Source organism: Hylobates moloch, unplaced genomic scaffold (assembly GCF_009828535.3).
Source record: "Hylobates moloch isolate HMO894 unplaced genomic scaffold, HMol_V3 SCAFFOLD_11, whole genome shotgun sequence".
NCBI classification, from domain to species: Eukaryota; Metazoa; Chordata; class Mammalia; order Primates; family Hylobatidae; genus Hylobates; species Hylobates moloch.
In genome coordinates, this window is record NW_026652286.1 from 11,757,006 (window position 1) to 11,777,783 (window position 20,778).

The 20,778-nt window shown below is 45.7% G+C and overlaps 1 protein-coding gene across 5 annotated transcripts in view; it reads right to left on the minus strand.

Moving 5' to 3' along the window:
* The window catches only part of LDLRAD3 (low density lipoprotein receptor class A domain containing 3), a 299,191-nt gene that overhangs the window by 109,506 nt on the left and 168,907 nt on the right, over positions 1-20,778 (minus strand). For 4 of the 5 annotated variants that reach the window (XM_032166257.2, XM_032166260.2, XM_032166259.2 and 1 more), the window contains one exon: positions 16,765-16,899. In XM_032166257.2, the coding sequence (XP_032022148.1) occupies positions 16,765-16,899 (135 nt within the window). The remainder of the gene's footprint in view (positions 1-16,764; positions 16,900-20,778) is intronic. The other variant, XM_032166258.2, reaches the window with a different exon arrangement.

Genomic DNA, 20,778 nt, shown 5'->3' on the forward strand with positions numbered 1-20,778 from the left:
CAGCCAGGGGTGGCCCAAGCATCTCTCTCCTCTCATTGGCCTCTCCATGGTCTCTTTGTGTAGGTAGTTTGGGCTTCCTCACAATATGGCAGTCCCAGGGCACCACATTCACATGGTGGCTGAAGCTTTCAAGAGGGGTATTCTGGACACGGAAGAGGCCATGTCACCTTTTATATCCTAGTCGTAGAAATCACATAGCATCATTTCTGCCATACTCTACTGATCAAAATAGTCACAATAGCTGGCCCAGTTTCCAGAAGTAGGGACACAGTCTGTACCTCTCGAAGGTAGGAGTGCCAAAGAATCTGTGGATGTACTTTAAAACTGCTGCACTGAGAGTGGAAGAAAGACAGAAGTAACAGGGCTGTGGATAGGGGAAAGGGAATGTATTGGGAAGAGAGACGCACCATGGAGTCACGTCCCCACAAATACACAGCACATTTCCAGAAAGAAAGGCAGGCAGGCACTGGCCGACCAAAACGAGTTTGAGGAAAAATCTATAAAAGGTTCTGTGCCACACAGGAAAGACTGCCTGACAAATTAGCTAATGAGGACAAGGCATCTGTCCTTGGAGGTTTCCTTCAAATGCAAATTGGCCCAAATTTGAGGCCAACTGACCTCTATAGAAAAAGCAAAACCAAAGTCAGATTCCTGTCATCCAGAGAACAACTGTCACCTTGATCACACTCCAAAATCAAGATAAAAGCTTGGTTTTCCAAAGGTCACAATAGGCTTACAATAAATGAGCCCATGTAGGAAGAAATAAATATGTGAAGCACCTCTTCCACTTGACATTTGGGGCAAAGGAGATGGGCAGCCACTACAGGATGTCTCTCAGCCCCGACAGGCAGGTTTCTCCCGGGTGGCAATGCACGGTGTTGCAGCTCAGACCCATTTCGTTTGAGTGAGCCCAAGGAGGGACAGCATGGACCGAGAGTTCTCTCTCAGGCTGTGAACTGATGTCACTCACAGCAGCAACAAATCTTCTGAAAGTCTTCTAAAAGTTCGGGTGTTGGTCAGTGCAAAAAACTACAGCCCATGCTACCGCATAAGCTAACCTTTGACCTATCAGCTCAGTCCAAAAGAGTCTGTGGCAAAGACTGTGGCTAATCAATCCCCAGTACCCATCCAATCTCCCTCTCTGCCTTTTCATAATATTATAGAAAGTCCTGACTATTTTGATCAATACAGTATGGCAGAAGTTGGCTGGGAATGGTGGCTCACACCTGTAATCCCAGCACTTTGGGAGGCCGAGGCAGGTGGATCACCTGAGGTTAGGAGTTTGAGACCAGCCTAGCCAAAATGGCGAAACTCCATCTCTACTAAAAATACAAAAATTAGCTGGGTGTGGTGGTGCAGGCCTGTAATCTCAGCTACTCAGGAGGTTGAGGCAGGAGAATCACATGAACCTGGGAGGCAGGGGTTGCAATGAGCTGAGATCATGCTACTGAACTCCAGCCTGGGTGACAGAGCAAGACTCTATCTCAAAAAAAAAAAAAAAAAAAGTGATGCTATGTGATTTCTACGCCTAGGATATAAAAGGCGATATAAGTACCCACAATGAGAAAGAAAACATTGCTCAGCCTCCCTTGCAGCTAGGTGTGGTCATGTGAATATGTCATGATCAGGCAACCAGATCATGTGTGAAAGTGATGTGTGTAACTTTCAGGTCATCTTCTTATATATCAAGCTATCTCTCCTGGTCTCCCCCTTCTTGTTTCCTTTTTCTTTTTTCTTTTTTTTTTAATTTCAGTCTTGCTCCTTCTGTACTTCCCCACTTTCTGATGTCTCAGAAATAGTAACGACTGTAGTGGTCTTGGAATTCCTGAGGAGGGGTGAGCTCCTTGTTGGCCTAAACTGCTCATCCCTGGGGTATTCCAAGTGACAGACTTTTTCTCATTGAAGGCACTTATTTAGCCATAACCTGCATCTCATTTTAGCCACTTCATGATGGGATCTCTTTGTTTTGGCAGCTCACCCTATGTTCTAACTAATACAGAATCCCTGGGCCACCTCAAATATTCTACACTAAGAACCTAATGTGAGAAAGAATCATAGAAGAAACCTTAGAAACTAGATCCCAAAAGTCCCTCAAAAGATGTGCACATATCTATCTTTCTGAACCTTTTCCCTGTCTTCCCATTCCTTCCTACTTGTCACAAGTATGCAATGTAGGTCTTCCATGGCTCCATGTGTGACTGACTGACACTGACCATTCTTGATAAGAGCTTGCAATCCACTCAAATCAGTTCAAATGAAGGGAAAGCATACTCTAGAAGACAGAGGCTTCACTGAAAAGGTAGAGACACTGGGCTTCCTGGGGATTTGGGAAAACATCTGAGAAAAAAAGCAAAGACTCTCTCCATCTCTCTTTTGGGGATGGCCACCTCTGGCCTCTTGGGCTGGCCTCTAGGTGGACCAGCACTCTCTACTATGAATTCTGCCTTTCCCAGCTGTAGCTTCTATGTGACTGGGTCCTATCCTACGGAATGATTTGCTTAGCATCCTAAGGCTGATTCAGTCCTGAGTGTGTTTGAAAGAGACATTCTGATTTGCTGCTGGCCAGCTGGTAAACAGACTAGCCTAGGATCAATTGTTCACTTAAGGTTTGGTCAACAATGACTGAGATGGCAGGGAGGTGTCTTGGAGAGCAGAGGCCTGTGCCTTCCAAAGGTTATGAGTGCACGGCCTGGAAGTTGGTGAGGACAGGGCAACTAATTCAACATACATTACGTCCCCTAGCACTCTGGATATATGGGGAATTCATGTGTACTTTTAAATAGAAGGCCTTATGCGACATTTCTCAAGTTAGTAGTGGTCAAAGAGATGGTTGTGTATTCCTGGTCTTTCTCTTCAATTAAAAAATAAGCTACTAGAATGAAGCAGCTCCCAGGAATTCTCTTGACTCTCAGCACCTAGCAATGTGCTCTGCAAAAAGGAGGGTTTCAGAGTAGCAGAGGTATCCATGTTGGCTGGATTTTGAAAATCCAGGAATAATGTTGCAACAAGCCTGCATTAAAAAGGATGTGCTATGAGGATCCATTTCATAAAGTATGGTTTGCACAAACTTATTTTCTATTTCTCTATTTCTGCTGTAGAGGTACAAATAAATTTTCTTAAAGAAAAAAAGGAGGGTTTCAATAACAGCTGACCTACTGATGAAAATTTGAGCAGCAGACACACGATGAAGGGCACGAAATCTCAAGGAAGAGAACTAATGGGAGAAGATGGGTAAGTGTCATTTAGAGGCATTCCACAAAATGAACTAAAGATGAACCAGACTGGGCTGGGCGTGGTGGCTCATGCCTGTAACCCCAACACTTTGGGAGGCCGAGGCAGGTGGATCACGAGGTCAAGAGTTCAAGACCAGCCTGGCCAACATGGCGAAACCCCATCTCTACTAAAAACACAAAAATTAGCCGGGTGTGGTGGCAGGCGCCTGTAATCCCAGCTACTCAGGAGGGTGAGGCAGAGAAGTGCTTGAACCCGGGAGGCGGAGGATGCAGTGAGCTGAGATCGCTCTACTGCACTCCAGCCTGGGCAACAGAGTGAGACTCCATCTCAGATAAAGAAAAAAAAACAAAAAAAGATGAACCAGACTGATAACATGGTGGGTTTCCAGAGAGGAAAACAAGGTGGAAACAAGAAAGAGCTGCTTGGAGTACTTGCGGGATGTGACAAGAACTGACATATTCACAACAGAGAGCACATTTCCACCTTTCACTGGCCACAAAGCTATCAGGAAGTCAAACTGGGGCCGAAAAAAAAAGACATAACTGACTTGATTGAATGACCCAGGAAAGTTTTTCAAGCCACTTGTTGGAAGCAGGAGGGAGAGGATATCCCTTCCATGGTCACTGAGTTTCCCAAACTCTTCTCACCCCTAGAAATTCACAGGTCTACGATTCCCCGATTCCCCAGGCTCATCCTGCCTGTAGGCTAGCAGGGCTCAATAAGACGCAAGGATAAGCAGAATTCTCATGGCACGCAGTGATAACGAGCTGCTCCTATGAATTCCTTTTCCAGGGCTGAACATCTCATTTCTCCTGGGTTTCTTCCTCTGTCTCCACCTTCTCATTGGACCCTGCAGGGAGGGGGCCCCCAGCAGTCAGCCTCAATGCACCCTAACCGTTTCACATCTCCCACTCCCCACACATACACATGCACACTTTGCTCCAGCCATACAGAATCTCTGTCTTTAGATATACTATTCCCTCTCTGGCTGGATGCCCAGCCCCACGTTTGTTTTCAGGTCCATTTTTATGTATTTGTAAAGACTGGGCAGCGATTTCATTTCTCTGAAGCCTTGCCATATCCCCCTAGGAGAAACTGTCACTCCTCGCCAGCCTCAAGCTCCCACGGCATGCTGCTCATTCCTCTACTACAGCATTTATCACACTTGAGGGTAATTATCTGCAGGCTATTATGTTTCTCCCTTGCAGGACTGTGAGCAACTTTGATCTGATCTATAATAGTTTGTATTTCTTCCAGTACCTGGGTGAGACCGGGCAATTGCAGGAACTCTGCAAATGATGTGTGCATGAACGAATGTTAAAAAGACCAAAAAGAGTCGAAGGGTGTTGGGAGTTGGGGAGCTGAGAGTCACAGCAATCAGTCCATGGAGGGATAAATGTCCCCTCTACAATCAAGCAGCACAACACAGCAGTCTTAGGGCTCCAGAAACTTGCAGAGCAAACTTGCAGAGAGACAGCAAGCCCTACACCTGATCCCTGACTGCTCTGAAACTCAGTCCTTCCACCTCAGGAGGAATCACACTCTGCCAGGTGTCCAGGCTGGACTCCATCATTCCCCAGGGAGAGAGAGGTAGGACAGAGGCAGGGACCAACTGGGAGAGGGACGAGGAGGGGAAACCTGCACCTGAAAGAAATGGGGGAGACTAAAGAAACAGCCCTGAAGATTACCACAGTAACAAAGTCATCAGGAAGCAACTACTGTCTTTGAGTACAGAATCATTCTGCACTTGATCTTAGCCAAAAGGCCGAGTACAGAATCATTCTGATTTGCTTCTAAATGAAAGACATTTCAGAAATCTTCAAACTCCTGCTGCTGTGGTTAAAGAAAAGGAAGCTTTTGTGATGCAAACACTCGATTACTAAGAAGAAAACCCCACCTGTACAGAAAGGCAGCAATCAACCTCTCCCAGCCTCCTTCAGTTTCTTCGAACGGAGTCAGCATTTTTGCCTCTCTCAGCCCAGCTGGGCTTTCAAACTCTTAAATTAAAAGTGGAAAAAGGCTTCCACATTCTTCCTGTTAAATGGACCTCCAGCAGCTTCATTCTATGAAAACCTACAGGAATTCCTTAAGGGTGATGATTCTTTCCTACGGACTCTCTAATGAAGCTCTTGACATCACTTGGCAGCCACAAGGTTTGGCGTAAATGCTGACCACCCTTCAAATTCCAGGTTGTGACGGTTTTGATTGGATCCCCTAAACGCAGACTACTATTTTTTAAAAATATAAAGCTTTTTCCATCCATATTTGGAAAACTAAACTAAAATTAGCACTTCTATCACACGCCCTGCACGATTTCTGTAGAAATTATCTCTGCCTGCTTAGTCACTTGGTTCTATTTGGCGATAGAAAAAAGCAAAGATTTCTCTATTCCAAAAGCATAAGCTCTTTTACTCTCAATTAGCCAGACTAGTGGGGGGCCTGGAGCAGCAAAGTGGAAAGCAAGCACAATCAAAAAATAATACGGCAGATTCTCTAGTTCCACAAAATCAGTATCCCCATGGTGATACGCAGCTTGCTACTCTCATCCAGTTTGTCATCAAATCTTGGTGATTCTAGCCTGAAATACTTCCTGAAACCATCCCCCATATTTTCCCACTGCCACCACCTTCACGTGTCTTATCTGTGACTTCCCACGCCCATGGGACTGTTCAACATCCTTCCCGTGGTTTCCCAGGCCCCCAGTCCACACAGGCCACCATGGACCATCCAGCTTTCCCGCAGGCTGTTCTTCCCTTGTCCATGACAAAGATTCTCTCCTTAACCAAACTCCACTCCGGTTCTTCTGAGCTCTCTTCTCAAAGAAGCCCTAGCTTTGGGGCTTCTGCATTCCTCTCTGCATTGTCTGATTCTAGCAAGAACCCTATGAGTCAGTTTAGCAAAATCCTCCATCTGTCACATGCTCACCCTTGATATCTGATCCTGTTCCTCATCCTCCACCATCCTCCTGGCCTGCCTTCAGTAAGAATCCTGTTAGGTCCATTGAGTCAGAATCCCCCCTTACCCTGATGTTTCTACTTAGTAATTTTCCACCCACTAACCCCACCCTACAGCTTGGCTAAAAATCCCCACTTTTCCTATTATATTTGGAATTGAACCCAGTTCTATACTGAGGGCTTTTACCTGGTGGCAACCATTTTTCCAGATGAAGTTTGTTTTTAGTGCTTTACCATCTAGCTCTGGCTTTTCTTTGACATCCACCCAGGGCAGCCGTGTGGATCTGCCAGTTCCTCAAGTGCATCACGCTGTTTCTCACCTCGGGATCCGCTTACCTGCCATTCTCTCTGCCTGGAAGGATCCTTCTCTGCTGACCCTCCTCTCTCTTGTCCAGTTAACTCTTCCCCATCCTTCTGGTTTCAACTTCAGCATCATTGTCTTGAGAAAGATGTAGCACCCCACAGACTGCCCTGCCATTCACTTCCAGAGTGTCCTGTGCCTGTCCTTGCAACACATTCCTCACGCTACCGACCAACCGAACACCTGCTCTTCCTATAGAATATGAGCTCTATCAGAGCAGAGACCACATTTGTCTGGTTCCCTATTACTGTTCTTCAATTCTAAGATACAATTTTTATTTTACATTTTAACATTCTGAAATTAGAAGGCATCTTTTTTTTTTTTTGAGACGGAGTCTCGCTCTGTCACCTAGGCTGGAGTGCAATGGTGCGATCTCAGTTCACTGGAAGCTCCGCCTCCTGGGTTCATGCCATTCTCCTGCCTCAGCCTCCTGAGTAGCTTGGACTACAAGGCACCTGCCACCACGCCCAGCTAATTTTGTTTTTGTATTTTTAGTAGAGACGGGGTTTCACTGTGTTAGCCGGGATGGTCTCGATCTCGATCTCCTGACCTCGTGATCCACCTACCTCGGCCTCCCAAAGTGCTGGGATTACAGGAGTGAGCCACCGTGCCTGGCCTGGAATGCATCTTAAAAATAACATTGTGCCATAATTTAATGGTTAGTATTGTTTCTTTCTCAGCAAAACATAAAATAATGATAGCTCTTACAATAGATGGCATTTTAAGATTTAACTAAATTTGGTATGTGCCTTTGTCTCCTGGGCATAGTGCCTGGCACACAGTAGCAATCAAAAATACAGTCATGCGTTGCTTAACGACAGGGATGTATTCTAAGAAATGCATCATTAGGCGATTTCATCATGGTGTGCACATCACAGAATTAACTTACACAAAGCTGGAAGGAACAGCCTACTACACACCTAGGTTATATGGTACAGCCAGCTGCTCCTAGGCTATAAACCTGTACAGCATGTTACTGTACTGAACACTCTAGGCAACTGTAACACAATGGCAAGTATTTTTGTATTTAAACATAAAAAAATACAGTAAAAACATGGTATTATAATTTCATGGGACCACAGTCATATATGTAGGTTGACTGCAATGTCATTATGCAGCACATGACTATACCTGTTAAACTACAAACAGAGGCTGGGCATGGTGGCTCACACCTGTAATCCCAGCACTTTGGGAAGCTGAGGTGGGCAGATCACCTGAGGTCAGGAGTTCAAGACCAGCCTGGCCAACGTGGTGAAACCCTGTCTCTACTAAAAATACAGAAATTAGTGAGACATAGTAGCGGGTGCCTCTCAGCTACTTGGGAGGCTGTGGCAGGAGAATTGCTTGAACCTGTGAGGTGGAGGTTGCAGTGAGCTGAGATGGCGCCATTGCATTCCAGCCTGGGTGACAAGAGCGAAACTCTGTCTCAAAAAAAAAAAAAAAAATTACAGACAGACATTTCCTGAGGATCCAATATCGATCAGTTTTGCTATGTAGCAGATACATCTTAAAATCTCGGCGGTTTACAACAGCAAAGATTCACTGGCTTCTCCTGGATCTGCAGGCTGGCTGTGGCTCTGCTGGCTTCAGCTGGGACAGATCCTGAGCTGTGGGGTGGGTCCGGGTCAGTTTCATGTGCCACTGCATTCTCCTTGGACCAGCGGCTCCCAGGGTATATTCTTCTCCAGGAAGATCTCTGAGATCAAGAGCACAAGAGGCCATGCTGGTCTCATGCTGACTGCTAACACACCACGGGCCAAAGCAAGCCCCGCATCCACGGGGCAGGGACACTTCCTCTGGCCATTCTGCCAGGTCACACAGCAGAGGGAGGGAGTGAAGAATTGAAAGTAAAAATCCAGTCTATCCCAGACCCCATATGGTGGTGGTGGGTTTGGGGTAGGTGGAGCGTGTGAAGGGACACTAAACTCCAAGTTTCAGCAGTAGCTAAAGGACAGTTCCCTGGATGAACCATATACAATATACCTCGGTCATCACGGATGCAGGACACAAAAGCCATAGAGTTAGCAGTGTTGGCCTGATTTGGTGACCCCTCTGCCTAGCAGCCCTAAAGACCCTCCTTCTGGGGTTCCCCACCTCTGAGGTTTTATTTGAGGTATCTATTTGAGAGGGTAAGGCAAGAAACAGTCACTGTCCCTAATTCTTTCTTCTCATAGATAAATATATATATATATTCACTGTGAGCCCAGAATCCAGCAATAAATCAGGGTCAGTTATCAGCTAACTTAGGCATTAGAACTCGAAGGGGAAAGCGCAACTGTCCAAGGTCCTTAGAACACAGATCTTGATGGATTAGGCCATGGCTTTCAAGGAACATGGAAGGGTTCTGATTCTATTGACTGCAGGTCCGGGGCTGTTGTAGAGAGATAATGAGGTCTGTGCACCAAGTACAGAAAATGAACTTGAAATACAGGCTGGGAGGTGTCCTCCTAACCAAGCATGGCTCTACCAAGTCCCACACCATAGGCGGACCAGGAGTTCTCCCTACCAAGGCGATTCTTTACCAGCAGCTCTCCCTGCCAAGGGGATTCTTTACCAGCAGCTCTCCCCGCCAAGGGGATTCTTTACCAGCAGCTCTCCCTGCCAAGGGGATTCTTTACTAGCAACTGTCCAGTTCCCACACTGCATCCAGCCCTTCCAGGCTCCCTTGGAAGCTCACTTTCCTTCGCTCTTGCACTCTACTCTGATCACTCTCCGGCAGTTTCATGTCCTCTTGGCTATATTTCTGCTCTGGCATTTAGTGAATGGCTGTGCCTTGCTTAAGTGTGACTTCTTGGGGACCGTTATTAGTTGGCTACGGCTGCTGCAACAAAGTACCACAGACTAAACAACAAACTACCGCAGCTAAAACAATAGAAATGTATTGTCTCCTCGTTCCAGAGGCCAGAAGTCCCAGATCAAAATGTCCGCAGGGTTGGCTCCTTCTGAGGGCTGCGAGAGAGAATCTCTCTCCTGGCTTCTGGTGTTTGCTGGCAATCTCTGCTGATCCTTGGCTTGTAAATGCATCATCCCAATTTCTGCCTTCACCTTCACATGGTGTTCTCTCAGTGTGATGTCGGTGTCCAAATTTCCTTTTTTATGAGAACACCGGTCATATGAGATTGGAGCCCCACACAACTCCAGTATGACCTCATCTTCACGAGTAACATCTGCAATGACCCTATTTCCAAATAAGGTCACACTCTGAGGCACTGGGGTTTAGGACATCAACACAAGAATTTCAGCGGGGGAGGAGGACAATTCAACAAGCGGCCAAGACCACTTCTATACCCTTGAATGCAGCCAGGGGCCTGGCACAGGGGAGGTAACCCCTCACCTACCTATTACCTCCCCACGGACAAAATGCCAACTTGAAGAATGCATACACGCTCACAATCACCCACACACTCTTGTCTTTCTCTCTCTCCTCTCTCTGTCTCTCTCACACACACACACACACACACACACAATTCTGCAGAAGGAAAAGGACAAAGCTGTCAATGTTAGCTTCCAGTGAGGTGCCAAATCTCACAGCCAGCTTTTCAAATTCTCCTCAAGCCTTATCACCCGGATACAGCAAGCAAGATAAAGAAACTGCCAAAACACTTAATTAACTCTCCTGGCGTTGGTGGCTGCTTGAGAAGAGCTTAACTTCCCGACATTCCTCAGGAAGAGGGAAGGTGGACAGGCACATTATTCTTTTTCATGGAAAGGAAAACTTTCGGAATACAAAGAGAGGGAAAACATGCCAGTCTTCATACTAACCTCCCCCATAAACTCACAGGCCAAGAGTTGGACTGACCGCCTGAAAGTCCTGGGCCCAGCTCAGTGTTACCAGACAGGAGTCTCATGGGGTGATGAAAAACATGAGTCTGTCCGTCAGTGTGATGACCCGAGTTCCCATCCTGGTCCACCACCTGCTCCCTGTGCAGACTTGACCAGGAACAAACTATGTGTTCCTCAGTTTCTTCATCTAGAAAAAGGGGGTGATAAGAGCACCCACTCTCAGAGGGAATCTGTGAGAACTGTATAGGAAAATACAATAATGCTTAGAATGGTGCCTGACATGCAGTTAGTACTCCAAATGTTTGCTATTCTTATAAACCCCTGCATGATCTTCCAAAGGTTTCACCGATGACTGTGACCTGAGTCACCACAATCTCTCGGTGGTTAGAGCAGTGAGAAGTGGAGCCCACCGGAGAAGTATTCAGTGTGTCAGTTATCTAATGTGGCAGAAAAAATGACCCCCAAAACTTAGAGGTTTAAACAAACAAACATTTATGATCTCACAGTTTCTATGGGTCAGAAACCCAGGAGTGGCCACACCCTGGCTCGGGGTGTCTTACAAGGCCACAGTCGGGGTGTCAGCGGGGCTGCAGATGTCTCCGTTTGACTAGGGGAGGACCCGCTTCCAACCTCACTCATGTGGCTATTGGCAGGCCTCGGTTCCCCGCTGGCTTAGGCTGGAGCCCTCCTTCAGTTCCTTGCCATACGGGCCTCTGAGTAGGGCGGCTCACGATATGGCAGCTGGCTTGCCTCGAGAGTGGGAGAGAGCTAGCCAGCGAGGGCAGGCAAGACAACGCTAGAGTGGCTCCATCATCTAACCTCGGGGCTGACAGCCGCCACTTTTGCTGCATTTTCTTTGTTAAAAGCGAGGCACAATTCATACACCCATGTCTCAGCATAATGATTCACAATAGTCAAAAGGTGGAAGCAACCTAAGTGTCCATCAGTGGATGAACGGATAAACAAAATGTGACATATATACACCTGAATACCAATCAGCTTTAAAAAGGAAGGAAATTCTGACACAGGCTACGACATGGATGAACCGTGAGGACATTATGCTAAGTGAAATAAGCCAGTCACAAACATGGAATATGAAGAGACAGAAAAGTAGAATTTAAAAATGCGAACTTCAAACGACCTACAGAGACACCTGTCATTCTTCTTAAGGGCAAACAAAAATCTGCTTCAGTAAAACACTGGGATGGGCATGGAAGAGAGTGTTGCCCAAAACTTTGGCACGCCTAACCTCCACATCTTAGACCTGTGAGTCTTTTCACTGAATGTCTTAGGGCACCCTGAGTAAGTGAGTCCAGGATAGGCACACACTTAAGAATGATTAAATACTGGGCCAGGCGCAGTGGCTCATGCCTGTAATCCCAGCACTTTGGGAGGCCGAGGCGGGTGGATTTCGAGGTCAGGAGATCGAGACCATCCTGGCTAACATGGTGAAACCCCACCTCTACTAAAAAATACAAAAAAATTAGCTGGGTGTGGTGGTGGGCGCCTGTAGTCCCAGCTACTTGGGAGGCTGAGGCAGGAGAATGGTGTGAACCCGGGAGGCAGAGCTTGCAGTGAGCGGAGGTCGCGCCACTGCACTCCAGCCTGGGTGACAGAGTGAGACTCTGCCTCGGAAAAAAAAAAAGAATGATTAAATACTGTATGATTCCACTGTATGAGGTACCTAGAGTTGCCAAATTAATGAAGATAGAAGTAGAATGATGACTGCCCGGGGCCTGGGGGGAAGAAGAACAGGGAGTTATCTTTTAATGGGTATAGAGTTTCAGATTTGCAAAATGAAAACGTTCTGGAGATTGACTGCACAACAATGTGAACATACTTAACACTTACTGAACTGTATACTTACAAACGGTTAAAATGATAAATTTTACGGTAGACAAATTTTGACACACACCAAAAGAATGGGATCTAAGATCTAGATCACATTTGAAGGGATGAGATTATACCAAGGCATGAATACCAGGAGGTGGGGATCATCAGAGGTTGCCCACCACATTCAGTCAACGTTTGTAAGGCCACCTGAGTGCCGCCCACCCCCAACATGTACATGGCAGGACCTGCCAACTCTCAGATGTGTCCCTCCCACAGAGAGTTCCCAAGCAACAGAAAAGCCATCGAAAGCCTGCTCCACAGCTATGACTTTATTATCTTGGAAATGGGTTATGTTTCCAATCAATGAAGCCCCAATTAAAATTCAGTTCCACCACAACCTTCTTTGGTCTCTCATACATCTCATATAGAATATAAAGACAGAATAATGACTGCACTTTCAGGGCCCCATTCTCGTGCCCAGTTCCTTACGGACTGTACTGTTAGTTTTCAAGGCCAAGGATAAGGAGGGGAACTAAATCCCAGATAAGGAGAGAAAGGAGGAGGGGCTCCCATAAACTGGTGTTGCTAAAGTGGAGAAACCACTATTTCATACCCTAGTCAAACTGGAAGAAAATTATTTCAAGCACTCTCTTTCCGGTCTTGGAGCCAGCCAGTTTGCTCTACCCCATCAAGATAAATATGATGAAATATCATTTTTTCCCACATACCTGAGAGTAAAGATCTATTTTTAAGGGCTACACACCCAGCAGAAGGAGAGAGAACAAAGTTTGACTAAGTGAGCTCATGTACCGAGGTGCTTAGCAGAGTACTCGGTGCATCAAAAGGTATTGTTAACATGGCAGTGGGTCGGCCAGGTGCGGTGGCTCACGCCTGTAATCCCAGCACTTTAGGAGGCCGAGGCGGGTAGATCACGAGGTCAGGAGGTCAAGATCATCCTGGCTAAGACGGTGAAACCCCGTCTCTACTAAAAATACAAAAAATAAGTCGGGCGTAGTGGCGGGCGCCTGTAGTCCCAGCTACTCGAGAGGCTGAGGCAGGAGAATGGCGTGAACCCAGGAGGCGGAGCTTGCAGTGAGCCGAGATCGTGCCACTGCACTCCAGCCTGGGCAACAGGAGTGAGACTCCGTCTCAAAAAAAAAAACAAAACAAAAAGATGACAGTGGGTCAAATCCTATGTGGCATAGGGCAATATTTTGTCTAGTCAAAATATCTCTGAAATTCTTCAGGAAAATACTGCAAAGAGCTCAGTGTGGGTCAGTTTTCCCACAGCACTGATGCGCTGGGGTTCCTTTGGTCAAGCACCAAAATGAGTTAGTCGGTTTGGACACAGAGGTTACATGACGCAAGAAAACACACCCTCAATACCAGAGTCTCACTCAGGGCAGGGAGACGTGTACACCCTATGAGGGATGAGGCTGCAGAATTGCAGACAGCTAAGGGAACTCCAGATCTGTCTCCCATCTCACACTCACTGCAGGGCAGATTCCCACTGAGGAAATGACGGAACTTTCTACTCAATTTAAACAACAATAATAATACTTGTTGTTATTATGTTAATAGATTGTGGATATCTGAACTCACATAACTTAAAAACCTATACGGTGCAATATCACACAGGGTGCAAATTAAAACACAGCATTAATAACAACACTCTACCAAGAAGTCTTTTCTAGCCTTCAGCACTTAGCAAATCCACTATGTACAGAGCACAATGCCACCACGTAGGTTCGGCAGGATTTGAGAGGCAAAATGGGCACATCTCCTGTTCTTGTTACTCTTCTTGGGTAGCTCACAGCAATGCCTTCCACAAGTGGCCACCTTGTGGGGTGGCTGTTATACTCATGAAACTGACAGGTGTCACCAACTGCCTGGTGGGCCTTATTTTCTGGGAGCATGTGCATATGTAGCTTATTTTCTAAGAGCATGCCCTCTGGCTAAGGAAGGCACAAAGCTGAGATTCTAAGGAAAGTATGTGTCAAGGATTGGGCTTCATATGTATGTGTTCACACTAACTTTCTCCATAAACCTCATATTTATGGGATGTGGAATATGGAGAGAGAGAAAAGCAGAATTAAAAAAGATAGGAGCTTTAAACAGCCTACAGAGGGATCTACCATTCTTCTTAAGGGCAAGCAAAAATCTGCTTCAGTAAAACACTGGGATGGGCACAGAAGAGGGTGTTGCCCAAACTATTGACAGGCCTAACCTCCACATCTTAGACGTGGGAGTCTTTTCACTGAACGTCTTAGGGCACCATGAGTAAGTGAGTCCAGGATACATACACACAAGAAACTGTATCGGCTGGGCGCAGTGGCTCACACCTGTAATCCCAGCACTTGGGGAGGCCGAGGCAGGCAGATCACGAGGTCAAGAGATCAAGACCATCCTGGCCAACATGGTGAAACCCATCTCTACTAAAAATACAAAAATCAGCTGGGCGTGGTGGTGCATGCCTGTAGTCCCAGCTACTCAGGAGGCTGAGGCAGGAAAATCGCTTGAACCCGGGAGGCAAGAGTTGCAGTGAGCCAAGATCACGCCACTGCACTTCAGCCTGGGTTACAGAGCAAGACTCCGTCCATGCCACCCCCCAAAAAAAGAAACAATCTCCATAGAAAATGTTCCCCAATCCTTCCTATCTATGCTAATACTTACTTGATTTTGTATTCTTGTTCCCTATTTGGTGTCCATCACTGGCAAGACATTGGCATGTTTTGGTTTTATAAAACTTTGATCTTGTGTAAAGGCCAGCAATACGTTGCGTTCAGTCAGAAGTTTGGAAATTTCTAGGCAAATGGCACGATTATAAACCTCTCTCAGGTGAATGTAGAATGGTGGAGCTCAGCCTTCAGTGTGCATTAGAATCACCTTGAGGGCTTCTTAAGTAAAACACCAATCGCTGGGCCCACTCCCACCAGCTGATTTAGCTGATCTAGAACGGGGCCTGAACAACTGCATTTCTAGCTGGGCCCACCGACACCAGTTGATTTAGCTGGTCTAGAATGGCGCCTGAACAACTGCATTTCCTGAGTTCTCATGTGATGCTGATGCTCCCAGACTGAGGATTATACTTTGAGAAACACTGTGAAGGGTTGACCCAAGAAAGGCATTTTCCAGGCAAAGACAATCAGAAGCTAATTCTATCTAAGACTCGCCCCCCACAGCTGTTCTCTGCACAAATCTTGGCAAGTCTATACCAATACACATTTTGTCTTTTCTTTCCTCTGGACCTCAGGCATATAGATTCAGATTGACCATAATCCTTGGTTTGTAGCCCACTCTCACCAGTGGTTTTGTATGACCATCTGTTTGTTCATTCATTCATTTTAATAGCATAAACACCAATCAAAATAAAAGCTAGGACCTTGAAAATAACCTACATCTAACTACATGGAACTTATCCATCATCTATCCTACCTCCCAATATATGAGTTAACCAGCTAAGCAGTTAACCATCATTCTCTTACTTTTCTTTTTACACTTTTATTATATCTATAAATTATGGTACAATCATACAGTAGAACACTGAACATCAGTCAAGACAAACAATCTCCAACAACAAACAATAATACAGGTGAATCACAGCAATATAATACTAAGTGAAAATAGGAAAGATTACATACAGATGATACCAGTTTATAACATTAGAAATAGATATTCTTTCAGATGCCTTAAAACAGATGTGCATTTTAAATCTCAGTATTTCTAATCACTGAAGAAATGCTAAAAGAAGAGTCCATGAGTAAAGAAATGTACCTGGTCAGTTTTAACAAGGGAGGACATAACCTTATCCCACTGTGTCCTCCTCAGACTCCCTAACAAAGCTCATCTTCCCATCCTCCAGCTGCATCCCTCAGCTTCCATGAGACAGCCCCAAAATCAATAGCCCAGACACAAGGAGGCAATTCACAGAAAAGGAAACAAAGTAGTAAACAAGCATGACGGGGGAAAAAGGTGAACTCTGCTCATAATCAGAGAAATGCAAATGAAAGCATTTGGGGAGGCTGTCATTCTATGACTACCAAATTAGCAAAAATGGGAAAAAAAAATAGGGCAGCAGTTGTGATGCCTGTGAACGTCTGCGATAGTACAGTAAAACTGACAGGCACAGACAATGATGTCAGCAACGTAAACTTAAAAACAAACAAAAAAAAAAACAGCTGCATGCTGAGGTGTAACGGACACCTGTGCAGACATCCCACTCTGCGGACTTTATCCCAAAGAAGTAATTCAAGGGAAAGATACCACCTGGATTGCCCCAATAAGGCAGCGCCTCAGAAAACCACAGGAGAGCAACATGACAGTATGTAACACAGTTGGGGCATATTACAGTTTCGAAGAGAAATGTATAGATGATATTTAATTCAGGAACAATACAAAATTCAAAATGGTAGGTGTGTTGTAGTTAAAGCCATGTAAACACGGGTACCTACCTGAACAAGGGCTGCAAGGCTGAGTGCAAAAACTAACAGAGCTATTGTGTTTGGAAGTGGGGATGGGTGTTGCTTTCCGCCTTTCAACGTGTGCCGTTATTGCAGTGTTGTGTTGCAATTATCTTTTTAGAGCTTGAGAGGTTCCTACCTTGAGAACTTTCACAGCTTTCCTCATCACTGTTGTCTTGACAGTTATTCTGTCCATCGCAGATGAAGCTCTTGTCAATACAGAGGCCGTTCTTGCAGTGGTAGCGGGCGGTGGAGCAAAGCAGAGGGTTTGCTGCTGCAGAGGGAAAACACAGCACATTACCAGCGAGGCCGGCAAGTTCCCTCAGGGACCCTGGAACTTCTTCCAGCCTGGGGTGTGTCCCGCTCAGGAAGCAGTAAGCTTATCTTCTAAGCTGGCAGACTCAAAGCCCATCCTGTGAGGCTGGCCAGCCAAACCTGGACACGAGACTTACTCTGCCTCATTCTAACACCTCCTGGGGGTCTTTGGAGAGATCTGCCACTCTGGTTAAGTCAGTCTGCTTAATAACTGAATATTGATGCCTTTCAACACCAGCAACAGGAATCTCTCTGAGATGCATCGAATCTTGGGTTCATCAACATTTACCTTTTTTGGTGACAGCACAAGGTCATTCTTAGGAACATTAATTTTTAGACCAGACTATAATACAGGGTTGCCTTTGGCTCCTTTTTAGAACTTTCTAGTCTCTTTTTAAACTATCCTAGGCTGCTGTGCTTTTGGAATTCTTTTTAATTTTTTGTTCTATTTTCGTTTTTTCACTTATGCAAATATATGGGGTCCAGGAGAAATTTTGTTACATACACATAATGCACGATGTGATCAGGTCAGGATATTCAGGGGTCCATTACTCAAGTGCAGTACATTTTTGTTAAGTATATTCACTCTACTCTGGTTTCCTTTTATCTCACTGTAATGTTTGTATCTTTTAACACACTTCTCTTCATCTCTTTATCTTCCTCCCTTCCCCCCACTCACCCTTCCAAGTCTCTGGTCTCTGTTACCTATTTTGCCACTCTCCACCCCCACACGCTAAATGCCTCACCCGAAACGGTCAACCCGAAGGCTGGCCGGCAGCCACTGAGGGGTCTGGGCAAAACCTGAACCTCATGGACATATCCTGGAGGAGGCAAGAGTGAATGGCTGGTAGCATAAGAGACACACGGAGCAAAGCCAAGCCAGAAGGAGTAGCTGAGGCAGGGATTGACGCACCTCTCTGCCACTGTGGAAGTAATGACATGATCTGATCCCACAGCTGTGTAGGATGCTTCCAGTTCCCTAACTATATATCAGCCTTTTAATTCCTCACTTATTCTTTATGACTCACTAAGGTAAACTTAGTAGCCTCGATTTCTTCTTTGCAAACAAAAAAGCCCATGAACCTAGTTGGTCAGTGATCATTTTCTGAGCAGCTCCTCCATGAGGCTCCTATTCTAGGCACTTTCTGAGACCTCAAAAGAAATGACAAATCTGGGCCCTCCCCTTAAGAAGAAGTGTGACAACAGGCCAGTACAAGGTCAGCACAAAACTACTTAACAACACAACAGCAAATCTCCACAGAAAACTAGTATTTCTACAGCACAATTTACTCGCAGTATGATTCAAACAAGATTCATTCCAGGGCTCTGTTTTCAATAACTGAATCAGCCAAGTAGAAATTACTCCAATCCCAGCTCTGCCACTTATTAATCTTGGGCAAATTACTTCACCTCTCTGAGTCTCAGCTGCTTTATCTGTGGAAAGGACCCTCTACATGATTTGTGAGGTCCAGTGCCTACTGAAAATCTGGGATCTGCTGTCAAAATTATTTTAAAAACTCGAGATGGCAAGAGCAGAACATAAAACCAAGCATGGTCCCCTTCTAAGCTAAGCACTGGCCCCGTATGGCTACGCCAGCCACAGACCAAGAAGCTGATCCTGCTACTTACAGCATTAATCTGCACATCAAAGAATATCCGTGGGAAAACGTACAGTGCCCAGAGCACAGGCTCAGGGAATGTTGTACTCATTCCCCTCATTATGTGAATCTCGGTCCTACAGAGTGTGGCCCTCCCACAAGGAGCAACATCTGTAATGATGAAGAGGGGTCATCCCAGACCTCGGGGAATGAACTGAGCTGGCACCCACATTGCATGTGGTGGGTACAGCACCAGAACAGACGCCAGGCCCAGCACAGAAGATTGCTATGTTGCTACAGGATCAGGGCCACACCAGCTCCAGCGTCTCTTTGTGGTCCTCAATGGCAAGATGGCAGTTGTAATCTACTCCCTATGCTTCACTGAGCTGTTGTGAACACACAGAGATCATAGCTGCAAGGACTTGGTTAACTTCACAACGCTATCTAAATCTAAGGAATTGAAGACTTTTTTTATTTTAACTATTCAACTCCAAAAGTTTGATTTGAAAGGTCAGAGAGGTGGGGAAATGGAGGAAACCAGTGCTTTCAGTGTCGAGGATGATGGACCAATGATGTAAAGTCAAACAAAAGTGGTCTGGCCTGAAAATGGAAGTTTTAATGACTGACATCCCTGTGGGCCAGGGAATGGCTCAACTGCATCAAGCTGAAACCAAGGTCTGACTTCAGCCAAAACCAAGATGGAGAAATCCAAAACCACAAATCACGTTTGGTTTTTGTCCAAGGCAGCTCTCCAAACCCTCGTGTCCATCAACATCCCACCTTGGTGGCCTTCAGCTTCTCCAGGACCCTGTGGGTCACATCTACGCAACCAAAACATCAGTAACCATCTGCTCACTCAGATAGCCTGGGAAAGGCATTCTAAGTGCTCCAAGATGGGGTGTTCATAAGCTTATGTAAGCGTCCTGATGGGGAAAGCTGTGCAAAGTCATCCTTGCTGAAACTAGTCATCTACTTACTTTTCCTTCAGTCTTAGACCCTTTCAACCTCTCAAACTCTCCAAGGAAAAAGTCACATACGTGTTTATGTGTGTGTATGTCTACAAGTATGTGTATGTATGTTCAAAAACCAAGTCACAGATTGGTTTTAATGCATATAACCCAAAAGATTAGTAGCCAGAATATGTAAAGAACTCTCAAAAATCAAAAAGAAAAGACAACTCAGTAGAAAAAAGGGCCAAGGATGTAATCAGGCAACTGACATAAGAGGAATGGCAAATGGTCAGTAAAAACGTGAAATAATGTATACTGTCACTGGTGATGATGTGCCACTATACATGAGACTTACCACACTCAAGGTCTTAAAGTAGCAGGTCATTGGCAAGAATGTGGAGGGAGAGGAAGTCTCATAAACTACAAGAGGGGGTGCAAATTGGTACGTCCACCTGGGAGGCACATTTAGGAATAGTAAAGCCTATGGTGCACATGGCATGGCCCAGTAATTTCACTTCCAGCTATATACTCTTCTCTAGAGGACTCTTTTTTCTTCCTTTTTAAGAAACAGGGTCTCAGTCACCAACTGCGGTGCAGTGGTGTAATCATACCTCACTGTAGCCTTAAATTCCTAGGCTCAAGCGATCCTCCCACCTCAGCCTCCTGAGTAGCCAGGACTACAGGCATATATCACCATGCCTAGCTAATTATTTAATGTTTTGTAGAGACAGGGGTCTTGCTATAAAGCTCAGGTTGGTCTCAAATCCTGGCCTCAAGCAATCCTCCCACCTCAGCCTCCCAAAGTGTTGCAATTACAGGTGTGAGCCACTGCAAGACTCTTGAAGAAACAAAAATGTTTACTGAAGCCATTATTTGTAAAACTAAAAAATCAGAAATGGGCCATACATGGTGGCTCACACCTGTAATCCCAGCACTTTGGGAGGCTGAGAGGTGGGTGGATCATTTGAGGCCAGGAGGTCAAGACCAGCCTGGCCAACATGGTGAAACCCTGCCTCTACTAAAAATACAAACATTAGCTGGGTGGTAGTGGCGCATGCCTGTAATCCCAGCTACTTGGGAGGCTGAGGCAGGAGTATCGCTTGAGCCTGAGAGGCAGAAGTTGAAGTGAGCTGAGTCCATGCCACTGCACTCCCGCCTGGGTGACAGAGTGAGACCATGTCTCAAAAAGAAAAGAAAAGGCTCAAATGTTTACTTATAAAAGAGGATACCATGTGTTATACTGCTACAATGCCAAGGCTGGCTAACTGTTCCTATCAAGGGCCAGATAGT